The 17,966-nt window shown below is 43.6% G+C and overlaps 1 protein-coding gene across 1 annotated transcript in view; it reads left to right on the top strand.

Annotated features, from left to right (window-relative positions):
- LOC123990843 (folliculin-interacting protein 1-like) overlaps nucleotides 1-17,966 on the top strand; it is a 47,364-nt gene that overhangs the window by 19,762 nt on the left and 9,636 nt on the right. The window contains exons 4-12 of the mRNA XM_046291746.1: nucleotides 2,237-2,380; nucleotides 2,613-2,713; nucleotides 4,318-4,392; nucleotides 7,362-7,453; nucleotides 8,085-8,168; nucleotides 10,192-10,263; nucleotides 11,347-11,482; nucleotides 12,143-12,344; nucleotides 14,237-14,322. Coding sequence (XP_046147702.1) covers nucleotides 2,237-2,380; nucleotides 2,613-2,713; nucleotides 4,318-4,392; nucleotides 7,362-7,453; nucleotides 8,085-8,168; nucleotides 10,192-10,263; nucleotides 11,347-11,482; nucleotides 12,143-12,344; nucleotides 14,237-14,322 — 992 coding nt within the window. The remainder of the gene's footprint in view (nucleotides 1-2,236; nucleotides 2,381-2,612; nucleotides 2,714-4,317; nucleotides 4,393-7,361; nucleotides 7,454-8,084; nucleotides 8,169-10,191; nucleotides 10,264-11,346; nucleotides 11,483-12,142; nucleotides 12,345-14,236; nucleotides 14,323-17,966) is intronic.

Raw genomic sequence — 17,966 nt, 5'->3', positions numbered from 1 at the left:
CAATATTAATCGTCACCTTATTCCAGTCTCATCTGAACATCATAGAATTCTTGGTTATCTTCACGAACCCTGGCTAACCAGTTGAATCAGCAATACAAACTTTGGTTTAATTATTTATTTACTAAATACCTAAATAATCACACAGAATTACATAAACACAGAATGGATATTATGTCATACAGAACAACGTCCCTGGTGGACGGAGCCAACATGACTGCTGGTTACACAAAGGAAAGGGGGTTGGGTTTGAGTGAAAGAGCGGGAAGACTGAGGAACAAAGGGAGAAGCTATCCTATCGTAAATACAGTATCTTATGCATTCTAAATTACCGCCCATTTGAAAAAGGAGAATGCAATAAATATTTACTCTGAGCTGTGCTTCGGTAGGTTTGTCGTAGATGCTGGCCGTGTTGCCCAACAGAGATCTTCCTTGTCCTTTGAAGAGTGTCTCTGGTGGTAAATTGGATACTTGGTAGTATCGTGTTGTTTGTTAGACAGGTCCTTTGTCCGTCCTTTCCGAGCCCACGTTTACATCACTTCTTGAGTGAATAAGAGTTCAAAGTTCATACCAAGTTGCCATTCTTTTAGCTCATGCTATGTTCTGGCTGGTATAGTCAAAATTCATCCTTCCGGCATGTATAGGTTGTCACTTTCACATTGAAATTCGATGCTAATTTCGTTAGGTCCTTGTCGTTCATCCAGAGCTCACGCTGAGGTCGGCTTAGTTCTTTAGGTGATCTTTGTCCTTTCAACTCGGGGACTGAACGTCCTCACGTCCCTGGAACAGCCTATTATCTGAACACTTTCAACATAGGACTGTCGCCCTAATGTCATCGGAACAGAAAGTTATATTTTCTTTAAGGGCTTATATAGTGGAGAGAGAGAAGGATATGTTTCATAGTTTATAACCAATGTCTCTTCACAGGGGCGGGCCACTGATTGAGCAGAGCTTTAACCTTATGAAAACCCAATTCTCTCATTTGGAAGCTAAAATTACATTTAATCTTTTCACAAATAGTTTCATATTTAAACATTTAAATTGCACAACAATTCCATGTGAATCTGATAACTATAATGTGTAGACTTTCCAAGATACAGTTTGTCATCCTATCATTAATAACAATGTCTCAGATGACAACCAAACTGACATCATATTCATTACGTACCAACGCATATTTTCAACTGGTTGAATTACCGAAATATGGTTCCTTTCCCCCCACCTTTTGATATTCCCCGACTTTATATGTTTTTTTTTACAAACGCTCTTCAAGAGTCCTTCTGTAGAGTCAAGAGAGAGACTGAAGGGAGAAAGGTATTTATGGGGGGGTCATAAACCTACCCCCAGGCCAACGTCATGACACAAGACAACGCAGGAGTGACTTCGGGACAAGTCACTGAAAGTCCTTGAGTGGCCCAGCCAGAGCCCGGACTTGAACCCGATCGAACATCTCTGGAGAGACCTGAAAATAGCTGTGCATCGACGCTCCCCATCCAACCTGACAGAGCTTGAGAGCTTCTGCAGAGAAGAATGGGAGAAACTCCCTGAATACAGTTGTGCCAAGCTTGTAGTGTCATACCCAAGAAGATTCAAAGATGTAATTGCTGCCAAAGGTGCTTCAACAAAGTACTGTGTAAAGAGTCTGAATACTTATAAACATATATATTGATATTTCCATTAAATTATTTTATAAATTAGCAACATTTTCTAAAAACCTGTTTTTGCTTTTTCATTATAGGGTATTGTATGTAGATTTGATACAAATGTCATCAATTTTAGAATAATACCAACTTACCAAAATGTGTAAAAAGTCACGGGTGTCTGAATACTTTCTGAATGCACGTACATTCAGTCTGAAACTGCCATCCTAGAAGTAATTTGTGTGACTTCAAAATGATGAGCTTTGTATACAAAACAAATGAATCAACGGTTGGATCGTCTCTAACAAATCAAAGTATCAAAGTTGATAACGCCATCATGTCGGCCGGTTCTGGCCCAACCCATCGGTTTCTGGGACCAATCAGAATGTGTTCGCGTTCTAGAACTCATCGGGAAGTGAGGAATCCAGACTCACTGTGGAGAAGAAACGTCACTTTTGCCGGAGCGATGTAAATGGGTAGCCAGTCAAAAACACACTCGTACCAACATCTCAACTATTGAAACTAGAGAAACTCCTATGCTAGAACCAGGGCCTTATTCTACATATGTGAATGTGTTATTTGTGTGGTTTTCCCCACAGCAGAAGATGTGCAGTAGCGAGGCCCAGGTGAAGATGTATGGGAAGTGCTGCCAGCTGAGGCCTACAGGGGGCAGCTCCAACTCTCTGGACAGTTCCTGTGCTGCCGAGGCCCGGGAACCCAGGGAACAAGGGCTGCGCTTCCAGGTGAGAACATACTGTGTGATAGCCAGAGGGTGCACTTGACCCAAAGCCTGTTTTTAGAATGGGAAGGTCCATTGATAGGAGATGAGCTCTCCAGTTCATCTCTATGGGTGAGAACAGTCCCTTTATCATGATCAAACGACCGTCAAACCGTATTATGTCGGTCCCCTTCCACCTTCTTTACCCTCTCTGTTCTCCACCTCTTTTCCCTCTCTCCTCCTCTCCTGTCTCTCAGGGGTTGCGGTGTTCCTCTGATGCCAACATGTTGGGGGAGATGATGTTTGGCTCGGTGGCCATGAGCTACAAGGGCTCCACACTCAAGATCCACCAGATACGGTGAGATCCAGGGAACAAGAGGGGGAGTGAAGTCAGTTAGGCAGTCTGTCAGGATTTCCATTAGCCACTAATGGATGTTTTTTTGGGGGGGGAGAAATAAAATGAAAAGCCGATTTAAATAAAATTGTCACTGACCAATTTTCCAGGAGAAGAAAAAATGATCCCATTGCAAAATAATGCATGTTATCCTGTTCGTAGATTGAAATACCAGTCGATGTAGTGCGAGAGCTGTTTCTACAGCTCATCAAACAGCTGTTTCTACAGCTCATCAAACAGCTGTTTCTACAGCTCATCAAACAGCTGTTTCTACAGCTCATCAAACAGCTGTTTCTACAGCTCATCAAACAGCTGTTTCTACAGCTCATCAAACAGCTGTTTCTACAGCTCATCAAACAGCTGTTTGTTGCTGCTGGAGTGAAACGTGTGCTTTTTATAAGCACCATCATTGCGCAACAATTCTAAATACAATCACATGTTAAAAACAATGGCCACAATTAAAAATGGCTTCTGTTTGTATTTCTCAACTGGTAATTGAATCGTGCTTCCCATTCACCATTCAAGTGCATAAGCAACGTAGGCATGCTTCAGCGAGTCATACAGCACTTTGCAATGAGCTGGAGGCAGTATGCATTTTGAAAACGTATACTTAATGGTTTGTAACCTGAAGGTTTTACTACATATAATGCCTTTAAAGTAGTCTAACCAAAATCCAATCAAACGTGTAGGCAGTCATTTTATAAAGACTTCCGTATGCCATTGAAATCCTGTTCTATTGTTTTTCAAATAATTGTTTTTTCATTGTCCAGTAACCAAAGGCACAAATCTAGTCGTCATCAACCCATGCTAGTTGTTGCATCATTAATACTCCCCTCTTTCTAAATTTGATATTTATATTTGAATCTGTTTCATGAAACCGCTCGCGTGTGCGGTGTGCTTTTGACAATTGTTTTCCCGCTAAATGCATTATGGAACAAATATTCCGAATTTAAACGTTCTGATCTGTTGCATGAGCCTCATTGCTTTGTAATGTTTTTTGGGATGTATCCAGGCTTACTGGTTGTATGAATTTGGGATCTATCGTCCCACAACTGTCCCAAAGTCTGTTTGGAATAGGCTTTTTCTTTCTCGCACAGAACGACATGGTGACCAATAGAATAGGTCAACTTTTCTGCTATCGGGGAAAGTAGATTGACATAGGCTAGTGAATTAGCTGTTTGTTACTCGTCTTGTTGGCTGAAAAAAACGCTGTTGCATCCTTGAATTGAATGTTGAATTGAATCTGAATCTTTGAATTGAATTGAATCTGTTAAGATTAATTACCAGAAGCTAAATGTGATTTCTGTCATCCTGAGCACCGTGGGTGGACGCCATAATCAGTTAATGTACCCAATGCATATGGGTCCGGTACATTTCTTCAATGTCCGGTAAAATTATAATGCTGCAGGTCAAATGTCCAGCGTCACATTTTCCTAACGGAAACGCTACAGTCTGTCCCACACAGCACTTTGAAGCAGAGATCAGAGAAATGTACACAAATATACATAACATACATGAGGAGCACCAAGTAATCGTGACTTTGTTCTCCCCTCCTTGTCTGTACACAGGTCACCCCCTCAGCTGATGCTGAGTAAAGTGTTTACAGCCCGAACTGGGAGTAGTGTCTATGGCAGCCTTAACACGTAAGCCCTACTACGATGCGATCTCTCTCGCTTTCTCCTTTCTAAACATGCTATGTCTCTTTCTCCTATATACAGTGCATTCAGAAAGTATTCAGTCACCTTGACTTTTTCCACATTTTGATACATATAAAGCATTATTCTAAAATTGATTGAATTGTTTTTTTTCTCTCCTTATCAATCTACACACAATACCCCATAATGACAAAGCAAAGACAGGTTTAAAAAAAACAAACAGAAGTTCACATTTACATAAGTATTCAGAACCTTTACTCAGTACTTTGTTGAAGCACTTTTGGCAGCTATTACAGCCTTGAATCTTCTCAGGTATGATTCTACAAGCTTGGCACACCAGTATTTGGGGAGTTTCTCCCATTCTTCTCTACAGAGCCTCAAGCTCTGTCAGGTCAGATGGGGAGTGTCGCTGCACAGCTATATTCAGGTCTCTCCAGAGATGTTCGATTGGGTTCAAGTCCGGGCTCTGGCTGGGCCACTCAAGGACTTTCAGTGACTTGTCCCGAAGTCACTTCTGTGTTGTCTTGGCTGTGTGCTTAGGGTCGTTGTCCTGTTGGAAGATGAACCTTCGCGCCAGTCTGAGGTCCTGAGCGCTCCGGAGCAGGTTTTCATCAAGGATCTCTTTACTTTGCTCCATTCATCTTTCCCTCGATCTTGACTAGTCTCCCAGTCCCTGCCGCTGAAAAACATCCCACAGCATGATGCTGCCACCACCATGCTTCACCATAGGGATGGTGCCAGGTTTCTTCCAGATGTGACACTTGGCATTCAGGACAAAGAGTTCAATCTTGGTTTCATCATACCAGAGAATCTCATTTATCATGGTCTGAGTCTTTAGGTGCCTTTTGGCCATATCCAAGCGGCATGTCATGTGCTTTTTGCTGAGGAGTGGCTTTTGTCTGGCCACTCTACCACAAAGGCCTGAATGGTGGAGTGCTGCAGAGATGTTTGTCCTTGTGGAAGGTTCTCCCATCTCCACAGAGGGACTCTAGAGCCCTGTCAGAGTGACCATCGGGTTCTTGTTCACCTCCCTGACCAAGGCCCTTCTCTCCCGATTGCTCAGTTTGGCCAGGCGGGCAGCTCTAGGAAGAGTCTTGGTTGTTCCAAACCTCTTCCATTTAAGAATGATGGAGGCCACTGTGCTCTTGGGGACCTTGAATGCTACAGACATTTTTTGGTACCCTTACCCAGATCTGTGCTCTGACACAATCCTGTATCCGAGCTCTACGGACAATTCCTTTGACCTCATGGCTTGGTTTTTGCTCTGACATGCACTGTCAACTGTGGGACCTTATATAGACAGGTGTGTGCCTTTCCAAATCATGTCCAATTTAATTTAATAATATATATAATATATAATAATATATATGCCATTTAATTGACTCTAATCAAGTTGTCGAAATATCTCAAGTATGATCAGCACCTGAGCTCAATTTCGAGTCTCATAGCAAAGGTCTGAATAGTTATGTAAATAAGGTATTTCTGGTTTTTATTTTTAATGTGTAAAAATGTCCAATCTGTTTTTGCTTTGTCATTATGGGGTATTGTGTATAGATGGAAGAGGGAAACAATTATTTTATACATTTTAGAACAAGGCTGTAACATAATTTGGGAAAAGTTAAGAGGGCTCTCTCCTTTCTAAACCTGCTCTCTCCTTTCTAAACCTGCTCTCTCCTTTCTAAACCTGCTCTCTCCTTTCTAAACCTGCTCTCTCCTTTCTAAACCTGCTCTCTCCTTTCTAAACCTGCTCTCTCCTTTCTAAACCTGCTCTCTTTCTAAACCTGCTCTCTTTTCTAAACCTGCTCTCTCCTTTCTAAACCTGCTCTCTCCTTTCTAAACCTGCTCTCTCTCTTTTCTAAACCTGCTCTCTCTCTCCTTTCTAAACCGGCTCTCTCTCTCCTTTCTAAACCTGCTCTCTCCTTTCTAAACCTGCTCTCTCTCTCTCCTTTCTAAACCTGCTCTCCCTCTCTCCTTTCTAAACCGGCTCTCTCTCTCTCCTTTCTAAACCGGCTCTCTCTCTCTCTCTCCTTTCTAAACCGGCTCTCTCTCTCTCCTTTCTAAACCGTCTCTCTCTCTCTCTCCTTTCTAAACCGGCTCTCTCCTTTCTAAACCGGCTCTCTCTCTCTCCTTTCTCTTCTCTAAACCGGCTCTCTCTCTCTCCTTTCTAAACCGGCTCTCTCCTTTCTAAACCGGCTCTCTCCTTTCTAAACCTGCTCTCTCCTTTCTAAATCTGCTCTCTCCTTTCTAAACCTGCTCTCTCTCTCCTTTCTAAACCGGCTCTCTCTCTCTCCTTTCTAAACCGGCTCTCTCTCTCTCCTTTCTAAACCTGCTCTTTCTCCTTTCTAAACCTGCTCTCTCTCTCCTTTCTAAACCTGCTCTCTCTCTCCTTTCTAAACCTGCTCTCTCTCTCCTTTCTAAACCTGCTCTCTCTCTCTCCTTTCTAAACCTGCTCTCTCTCTCTCCTTTCTAAACCTGCTCTCTCTCTCCCTTTTAAACCTGCTCTCTCCCTCCCTCCTTTCTAAACCTGCTCTCTTTCTCTCCTTTCTCAGCCTGCTCTCTTTCTCTCCTTTCTAAACCTGCTCTCTTTCTCTCCTTTCTAAACCTGCTCTCGTTCTCTCCTTTCTCAGCCTGCTCTCTTTCTCTCCTTTCTCAGCCTGCTCTCTTTCTCTCCTTTCTAAACCTGCTCTCTCTCTCCCTTTTAAACCTGCTCTCTCTCTCCCTTTTAAACCTGCTCTCTCCCTTCCTCCTTTCTAAACCTGCTCTCTCTCCCTTTTAAACCTGCTCTCTTTCTCTCCTTTCTCAGCCTGCTCTCTTTCTCTCCTTTCTAAACCTGCTCTCTCCTTTCTAAACCTGCTCTCTTTCTCTCTTTTCTAAACCTGCTCTTCTCTTTCTATTCTTGATCTCAGTCTCTCCCGATACCATTTGAACCTCTGCTGTTGTCTTTGTGCTCCTGGCAGACTGCAGGACAGCCTGGAGTTCATGGGTCAGGACCCCAATTCTTTGAGGCCTGATCAGAACACTGTGACCAACGGCCTCCTGGGGAACATAGGTAACCACAACAACAACTACAGACAGGACCACATCACAACTGACTGGCACCTGCAATGTCTCGCACATAAAGGACACGAATGGATGTATACTGTTCATATCAACACCTATGCATTTTCAGTTATTTTGGTTGTACTGAAGCACTGTTTTGTTCAACTCTGTTTATCCATCAGATCTTCATGTATCGTTTTATCAATGTACATACAGTATGTGATACACTGACTGTCTTTGGAAGTTTGCTACATGTGAATTGACTTCAATTGAAACCAGGTGTATTCTTTGTATTCTCCAGGCACATTTTTTTGTGTTCTTTTCCCTCTTTTAACGTCCATTTCAGGACAACCTGAAGCAGTTTAGGACCATAATGGCTGCGTTTAGACACGCAGCCCAATTCTGATCTTTTTTCCACTATCTGGTCTTTTGACAAATCAGATCAGCTCTGGAAAATATATGATGTGAAAAGATCTGTGATTGCTTAAATGTCTAAATGTAGCCATTATGATCCCAAACTGTTTCAGGTTGTCCCACCTCTCCATTGGGTTGGAGTGTGACCTCCTGCTTCATTACTAACCATGGTTCATGTCCTGTCTTGTTTTGTTTGTCTCTTCTCCCTGTTCGTTTGTGCTGCGCAGGTTTCTCTCAGCTCTGCAGCCCGCGCCGGGCCTTCTCTGAGCAGGGCCCTCTGCGCCTCATCAAGAGTGCCTCTTTCTTTTCAGGTTTGCAGTGTGCTCGTGTGCAGTTGCATGCGCGTGTACATACATTGCATGTGTCTGCAAGTGTACTACGGGCATGCTCAACATCTGCTTTAGGGTCCTCACTCCCTCCTCCCTACTGTCCTCACTCCCTCCTTCCATCACTCCTTCCCATCACTCCTTCCCATCACTCCTTCCCATCACTCCTTCCCATCACTCCTTCCCATCACTCCTTCCCATCCTCTTTCCCATCACTCCTTCCCATCACTCCTTCCCATCACTCCTTCCCATCACTCCTTCCCATCACTCCTTTCCATCACTCCTTTCCATCACTCCTTTCCATCACTCCTTCCCATCACTCCTTCCCATCACTCCTTCCATCACTCCTTCCCATCACTCCTTTCCATCACTCCTTCCCATCACTCCTTTCCATCCTCCTTCCCATCCTCCTTCCCATCACTCCTTTCCATCACTCCTTTCCATCACTCCTTCCCATCACTCCTTCCATCACTCCTTCCCATCACTCCTTTCCATCACTCCTTCCCATCACTCCTTTCCATCCTCCTTCCCATCCTCCTTCCCATCACTCCTTTCCATCACTCCTTTCCATCACTCCTTCCCATCACTCCTTCCCATCACTCCTTCCATCACTCCTTTCCATCACTCCTTTCCATCACTCCTTTCCATCACTCCTTTCCATCACTCCTTCCATCACTCCTTCCATCACTCCTTCCATCACTCCTTTCCATCACTCCTTCCATCACTCCTTTCCATCACTCCTTTCCATCACTCCTTTCCATCACTCCTTTCCATCACTCCTTTCCATCACTCCTCCTTTCCATCACTCCTCCTTTCCATCACTCCTCCTTTCCATCACTCCTCCTTTCCATCACTCCTCCTTTCCATCACTCCTCCTTTCCATCACTCCTCCTTTCCATCACTCCTTTCCATCACTCCTTTCCATCACTCCTTTCCATCACTCCTTCCATCACTCCTTCCATCACTCCTTTCCATCACTCCTTTCCATCACTCCTTTCCATCACTCCTTTCCATCACTCCTTTCCATCACTCCTTCCCATCACTCCTTTCCATCACTCCTTTCCATCACTCCTTCCATCACTCCTTCCATCACTCCTTTCCATCACTCCTTCCCATCACTCCTTCCCATCACTCCTTTCCATCACTCCTTTCCATCACTCCTTCCCATCACTCCTTTCCATCACTCCTTTCCATCACTCCTTTCCATCACTCCTTTCCATCACTCCTTTCCATCACTCCTTCCCATCACTCCTTCCCATCACTCCTTTCCACCCTCTGTACCATAATCTCTCTGTCCCCTCACCACCTCCTCTTCCTCCTCCCTCCATCCCATAACTTCTGAATGATGGTGACAGGGGTGGTGTTCTGTAAATAGCCTCCTTGCAGCCCTCTGTAAGCCACAGCTCGGTGGCACGGCATGTAGCTCTTCAGTTATGCAATAGTGGAATGCTCATTAGGTCGCAGGCCAGGGTGGGCGGGGCACGGACTCTTTGCAGCAAAGCCTGTGTTGATTTGACCGTAAATCAACAGGACAACACCAAACGATGCCTTTGTTGTTTAAACACACGCAAGTGAGGGGTTTTAGGTTTCTACACTGGTAAACTATAACGTGAACTTTCATTTTGTTATTTCACCTATTGTGTTAGCGAGATGTTAAGTACATCTGAGAACATACAAGCGTACATGTTGTTGTGTATTTTCGATGCTGCACCTGCTTCAACAGAGTGGCATTAAAGTGAACGACACAACACACTGCAGTACTGTAGTAGAGAGCCAGAGCCTGCTTGTGGTTTGGCCTGTAGGAAGTGTCTTGCACTGTGTTGGTATGTCATTAGTGGGCTTGGTCGTTGTGAAATGAATGTTCTGTGGTGGTGAAGGTGGTCCCATGCTTTGAGAGTGGTGGTGGGATAAACTCTGGCACCCCTCCCTGCTTGGGCTTCTCAATATTGCTGAGCTGAGTCGGCCTGATCTGTTTCTCAGTCTTTCCCCTCCAATCTCTTTCCCGCAGGCCATAGTAACCCCATGGACATGCCGGGCAGAAGCCTGTACGACGAGAGAGACAGCGGCATCGCCAGATCAGGTAATGAGTCTTAACTAAATCCAGGATTGGCCTCTCTAGACTAAGCCTTCTGTGTGTCTCTGAGATGATGTAGCTTGGTGAGTAGGTATTGGCACTAGAATCACCTCGGTGTGTTCTCTCTCTCTGAACCATCTCTAAACAAGAGGCATGCAACTAATGGGTTTAGATGAATCCATATTCTACTGGGTCACGGCTGCAGACCGGTCAGCTCCACATAGCATTCCTTCTCTTCAAACTGGAGTGGGAGTGACACCAGGGCTGTGCCCATAGGACTCTGGTCTAGAGCACTATGTAGGGAAGTGTGGTGCCATTTGAGACCATTTAGTGACACCAGTTTATGCTCCATCCTCCTCTGTAATGTTGGCATAGCGGAGACATTAACGGACACACTTTTGCGTTGACCCCGTTGCCAGAGTTTAGCCTTCCTCCATCCTCTATAGGGGTGTGGAGGAGAGAGAGATGCTGGAGAACCTTGTGCAGTGGAAACTGACCCCCAGTCCTTGCATCAGCGGCATGAGGGGAATCTCACTTTCTGTTGAACACCCGCGTCACATGCATATGCTTAAGTATAGCAGCTCCCACAACCCGGTACTAGTAAATGAAGTTCTAATTTGGTCCCCTCTCCTCTCCCACACAGACACAGACACACACACACACACACACTCCTACTCCCATACGCCTCCCCTAGTCGTCAATCACCCACACATTTGGCATCCCTTCTTTGATCTATGCCCACGTGACGGCAACGTGAGTTGCATACACCCTCCACGTACCTGGTATTGGACCAGCTTTTCTTGTAACATCATGTGACTGTGAGGTGATATTGAATGTCCCAGCCATGCTCTAATAATGCTGAACTTAATGCAGTGTGGATGTATTGTATGTGTTTTTCCCCTGTTCTGTTGTGTGTGAGTAACCTCATTGACTGAATCACTGACTCTTCTGTTCTCTCCTCTCTCATTCCTCAAATCCTCTTTTTTTGCTCTCTACACTTCTATGGCTCTCTCTGTGCTCTCATCTTCCCCTCTTTCATTCCTCTCACTCGCTCCATCTCTGCCTCCCCCTCCGTCCCTCCCTACACAGCGTCTCTGAGCAGTCTGTTGATTACTCCGTTCCCATCCCCGGGCTCCTCCCTCACCAGCAGCCAGGCCAGTAGCTACCAGAGACGTTGGCTCCGCAGCCAGACCACCAGTCTGGAGAACGGGGTCTTCCCAAGATGGTGAGAGACTGCAGCTCAACACATTTACAGATACACACTCCTTCTGGTGTCCCCCTGTAAGGGCCTCTCGTATGTCCATGTGAAGTGGAACCCGCAATTACTTCCTCTAATTCCAGCAGGCATACTGCTATATACAAATAACTGAACAGTATGGTGATGATGGTGTGTGGACCCACTGGCTCACTCCCTGAGTCTAACTACACATAGCAGTTACACTGGCACGGGCGTTTGCTTTGAATAGTAAATGACCAGTAGGCTGTTACAAATTACATTTTTGTTTTGGCCTACAACCAGTTCCCAGAAGTCAAAGGTGAGCTGAAGAGCTCTCTGGCTTTGTGTACCTGTGTGTTTTTAGATGCAGAAAAACATGTTGACTCTAATCACACTGCAAACATGATACAGATCAGCACCTCAGTCCTGGTTATATCAACACCATCGTAGACATCTAGAAGACCCATGGCTTGTTGTTGTTACCTATGGTTTTTACCCCAGATCTGAGAGTTTATGCCATCATACTCCTCTGTAAGGCATCATTTACCTTTTCTTTTGTCTTTGGACTTTAGCCTGTTAAGAATCCCGTTTTTCACGTCTCCATAGTACCTGTCTCTGTGCAACCCCATAGATTTAGGATGATGTTTATGGCATTGCCCCTTGCTCCAGGTCTGTGGAAGAAAGCTTCAATATGTCGGACGAGAGCGGAGGTCCCAGCCTGGGCGTGGCCAGGAAGAAGAAGATAGCCATTGGTGTCATCTTCCTCCTCTCCCAGGACGAAGAGGAGAACATCAAGTTCCAGGACTTCTTCTTCTCCCACTTCCCCCTCTTCGAGAGCCACATGAACAAACTAAAAAGTGCTATTGAACAGGTGAGGAGCACCTCACATAGATATTGTGGTCGGTGTGTGGAAGTCTCCCTGGTGTATTTGACAGATGTTAGATATACTACATTTAATCAGACTTGCTCAGTGTGTTAAACATATACAATGTAAAGTGCATTCGGAAAGTATTTAGACCCCTTCCTTTTTCCCACATTTTGTTACGTTACAGCCTTTTTCTAAAATTGATTTAAATAAAATTAATTCTCTCATAAATCTACGCACAATACCCCATAATGACACAGCGAAAACAGGTTTGTAGAAATGTTTGTAAATGTATTGAAAATAACATACCTTGTTTACATAAGAATTCACACCCTTTGTTATGCGACTCGAAATTGAGCTCAGGTGCATCCTGTTTCCATTAATCATCCTTGAGATATTTCTACAACTTGATTGGATTCCACCTGTAGTAAATTCAGTTGATTGGACATGGTTTGGAAAGGCGCACACCTGTCTATATAAGGTCCCACAGTTGACCGTGCATGTCAGAGCAAAAACCAAGCCATGAGGTTGAAGGAATTGGAGACAGGATTGTGTTGAGGTACAGATCTGGGTAAGGGTACCAACAAACCTCTGCAGCATTGAAGATCCCCAAGAACAGAGTGGCCTCAATCATTCTTAAATGGAAGAAGTTTGGAACCATCAAGACTCTTCCTAGAGCTGGCCACCCGGCCAAACTGAGTCATCTAGGGAGAAGGGCCTTGATCAGGGAGGTGCCCAAGAGCTTGATAGTCTTTCTGAAAAAGCTCCAGAGTTCCTCTGTGGAGAGGGGAGAATCTTCCAGAAGGACAAACATCGCTGCAGCACTCCACCAATCAGGCCTTTATGGTAGAGTGGCCAGGTGGAAGCCACTCCTCAGTAAAAGACACCGAAAACAAAATTCTCTGGTCTGATGAAACCAAGATTGAACTCTTTGTCCTGAATGCCAAGTGTAACGTCTGGAGGAAACCTGGCACTATCCCTATGGTGAAGCATGGTGGTGGCAGAATCATGCTGTGGGTATATTTTTCAGCGGCAGGGACTGAGAAACTAGTCAGAATCGAGGGAAAGATGAATGGAGCAAAGTAAAGAGATCCTTGATGAAAACCTGCTCCGGAGCGCTTAGGACCTCAGACTGGCGCGAAGGTTCATCTTCCAACAGGACAACGACCCTAAGCACACAGCCAAGACAACGCAGGAGTGACTAAAGGACAAGTCTCTGAATGTCCTTGAGTGGCCCAGCCAGAGCCCGGACTTGAACCCAATCGAACATCTCTGCAGCGACGCTCCCCATCCAAGCTGACGGAGCTTGAACCTTCCAGAAGGATGACCAAGGATGAACCTTCCAGAAGTATGAGGATCTGCAGAGAAGAATGGGAGAAACTCCACAAATACTGGTGTGCTAAACTTGTAGCGTCATACCCAAGAAGACTCGAGACTAATCACTGCCAAAGGTGCTTCAACCAAAGTACTGAGTAGTAAATGGTGTGGATACTTATGTAAATGTGATATTTCAGCTTTTTATTTTTAATAACTGAACTACAATAAAAAAAAATAACTGTTTTTGCTTTGTCATTATCGGGTATTGTGTGTAGATTGATGAGGGGAAAAAAACAATATAATCAATTTTAGAATAAGACTGTAACATAACAAAATGTGTAAAAGGTTAAGGGATCTGAATACTTTCCGAATGCACTGTATGTTGGCCTAAAATTGAAAAATAAAAACCATTGACTTCTGTTAGATCTGTCATGGGTCATGTTTACTGAAGAGTGTATGTATTTATGGGTCACAGTTCTTGTACGTTAGTGTAGCCTGCCGCTCTTTTCTCCACTCTTCCCCTCCCTCTTTAATGACATGACATGGCATGCCTCTAACATGCCTCTTTTCTCATTAAAAAGGCCATGAAAATGAGCCGGCGATCAGTTGATTCCAGTCAGAGGGCTCTGGCCTATAGCCGCATGGTGGATGGCCTCAATGAATTCAGGTGAGTTACTGTCAAGTGTTTACTGAGACCAAGGCAAACTGTCCTGAGAATGTAGCAGAGGAAAATTCACTTAGCTTGTTACCTAGGAGCCCAGGGAGGGAGGGAGGGAGGGGGGTGGGGGTCAAGTGGTAGAGGCATGGTTTGTTGCAATAGGGACTCGGATAAAATATAGTGTCAGAGAGCAGTAGATCATTAATCCACACGTTAGTTTAATAGTGATAGGTTTAGTTTCTGAGCTTTAGGTATTATTAATCATTATTTATATTATTAATCATTAGGTATCATCAGGTATACAAATTAATCATTAGGTATATTATAAATCATCAGGTATATTATTAATCATCAGGTATCATCAGGTATATTATTAATCATTATTTATATTATTAACCATTAGGTATTTTTTTTTTTTTTTTTAACCTTTATTTAACCAGGCAAGTCAGTTAAGAACATATTCTTATTTTCAATGACGGCCTGGGAACAGTGGGTTAACTGCCTGTTCAGGGGCAGAACGACAGATTTGTACCTTGTCAGCTCGGGGGTTTGAACTCGCAACCTTCCGGTTACTAGTCCAACGCTCTAACCACTAGGCTACGCTGCCGCCCCCTATATCATCAGGTATCATCAGGTATACAAATTAATCATTAGGTATATTATAAATCATCAGGTATATTATTAATCATTAGGTATATTATAAATCATCAGGTATCATCAGGTATATTATTAATCTTTAGGAATATTATAAATCATCAGGTATATTATTATTAATTGGCAGGTATATTATTAATCATTAGGTATATTATTCAACGGCAGGTATATTATTCATTGGCAGGTATATTATTAATCATTAGGTATATTATTCCTTGGCAGGTATATTATAATCATTAGGTATATTATTAATTGTCAGGTATATTATTAATCATTAGGTATATTATTAATTGGCAGGTACATTATTAATCATGAGGTATATTATTAATTGGCAGGTATATTATTAATCATTAGGTATATTATTCATCGGCAGGTATATTATTCATTGGCAGGTATATTATTAATTGGCAGGTATATTATTAATCATTAGGTATATTATTCATCGGCAGGTATATTATTCATCGGCAGGTATATTATTAATCATTAGGTATATTATTCAACGGCAGGTATATTATTCATTGGCAGGTATATTATTAATTGGCAGGTATATTATTAATCATTAGGTATATTATTCAACGGCAGGTATATTATTAATTGGCAGGTATATTATTAATCATTAGGTATATTATTCAACGGCAGGTATATTATTCATCGGCAGGTATATTATTAATCATTAGGTATATTATTCAACGGCAGGTATATTATTAATTGGCAGGTATATTATTAATCATTAGGTATATTATTCAACGGCAGGTATATTATTAATTGGCAGGTATATTATTAATCATTAGGTATATTATTCAACGGCAGGTATATTATTCATCGGCAGGTATATTATTAATCATTAGGTATATTATTCAACGGCAGGTATATTATTAATTGGCAGGTATATTATTAATCATTAGGTATATTATTCAACGGCAGGTATATTATTAATCATTAGGTATATTATTCAACGGCAGGTATATTATTCATCGGCAGGTATATTATTCAACGGCAGGTATATTATTCATCGGCAGGTATATTATTAATTGGCAGGTATATTATTAATTGGCAGGTATATTATTCATCGGCAGGTATATTATTCAACGGCAGGTATATTATTAATCATTAGGTATATTATTCAACGGCAGGTATATTATTAATCATTAGGTATATTATTCAACGGCAGGTATATTATTCAACGGCAGGTATATTATTCATCGGCAGGTATATTATTCATCGGCAGGTATATTATTCAACGGCAGGTATATTATTCAACGGCAGGTATATTATTCATTGGCAGGTATATTATTAATCGTCAGGTATATTATGTAATCATTAGGTATATTATTAATCGTCAGGTATATTATTCATCGGCAGGTATATTATTAATCATTAGTTTTATTATTAATCATCAGGTATAATAGACATGAGGGGTGCCTTAAGTTAGCTTGGGAGAGGCTGAGTGCAGGGAAAAGGATTCCATGTAGCAGTACTGATAAGGGGAGGAACCGTTTAAGGCCCAGATCACCACCCATAGTGGGGTATGTATACTACCATGGGTGAAACCATGTTTTTGTCTGAATGCAGCTATATTGGCCCTCTAGGAAGTATAAACTTGGTTAAGCTTTCATAGAGTAAAAAAACTCAACTGACACTGAGAATTAGAACCTAACAATAGTCAGTGGCGTAGATATCATCTGACCTTCTTAACTGGGTAGCGTCCACACAGGGTGTTTTCTCAGACCGAGCCAAAATAAGCACATTAATAATCTGCACTGTAAGCAGAGAGGGAGCACGCAGTCCCTACCGGTCCTGTCCACACTCACAAATGGTGATGAAGCGCCAGCTACACCCATGCTGCTCCCAGTGCATGCTGAGAACCCCACTGCTGCAGAGCCAGTGACGAGGGAGGGAAAGGAGAGACGTGTGGGGCGGCTTGTGTCTCTGCACCACTGGCCGCATGCTCGGACTCTTTCTCCTAGCTGAAGGCTTCCCATTGCTGCAGTCATATGCCTGCTGGCGCGGTGCCACAGCAAACCGAGCCCCAGCTGAGGAAACAAGATCTTCTCACACAGTGTCCAGGCTACCAGAATAGTCAATTATATGTCAGTGCCATCAGCAGGAAGGCCAATTTCACTGAGGAAAAAACAAATATTTCAAATATCTCACCTTCAGCATCTAAATATACATCCACTGATGTATATTTGTTTTTGACTGTTAGGCCTCTTAGGTCATGGAACATGATGGTGCGAAACAGAAGATATGCCTTCTGATGTTGTTGACCGGTTTTCCCCTCAGAGTAGGATAGAAAACAGACTATTATTTTAGGGATACTATGGTGCGTGCGTCTTAATGTTTCATTTTTTTTATCATGTGTTGGTCATTGTTAGTCATTAATGATGCATGCTGTGATAAAACCATTTCCCAAGTTGGTATTAATAAAGTAATACTCTACTCTCGACATGACACGGTCTGGCCTAACCAACGCCCATAGCCACAGTCTGGCCTAACCAACGCCCATAGCCACAGTCTGGCCTAACCAACGCCCATAGCCACGGTCTGGCCTAACCAACGCCCATAGCCACAGTCTGGCCTAACCAACACCCATAGCCACAGTCTGGCCTAACCAACGCCCATAGCCACAGTCTGGCCTAACCAACGCCCATAGCCACGGTCTGGCCTAACCAACGCCCATAGCCACGGTCTGGCCGAACCAACGCCCATAGCCACGGTCTGGCCGAACCAACGCCCATAGCCACGGTCTGGCCTAACCAACGCCCATAGCCACGGTCTGGCCGAACCAACGCCCATAGCCACGGTCTGGCCTAACCAACGCCCATAGCCACAGTCTGGCCTAACCAACGCCCATAGCCACGGTCTGGCCTAACCAACGCCCATAGCCACGGTCTGGCCGAACCAACGCCCATAGCCACGGTCTGGCCTAACCAACGCCCATAGCCACGGCTGGCCTAACCAACGCCCATAGCCACGGCTGGCCTAACCAACGCCCATAG

The sequence above is a fragment of the Oncorhynchus gorbuscha genome, linkage group LG02 (assembly GCF_021184085.1).
Source record: "Oncorhynchus gorbuscha isolate QuinsamMale2020 ecotype Even-year linkage group LG02, OgorEven_v1.0, whole genome shotgun sequence".
Taxonomy (NCBI): Eukaryota; Metazoa; Chordata; class Actinopteri; order Salmoniformes; family Salmonidae; genus Oncorhynchus; species Oncorhynchus gorbuscha.
This window is presented reverse-complemented; position numbering and strand designations above follow the sequence as displayed.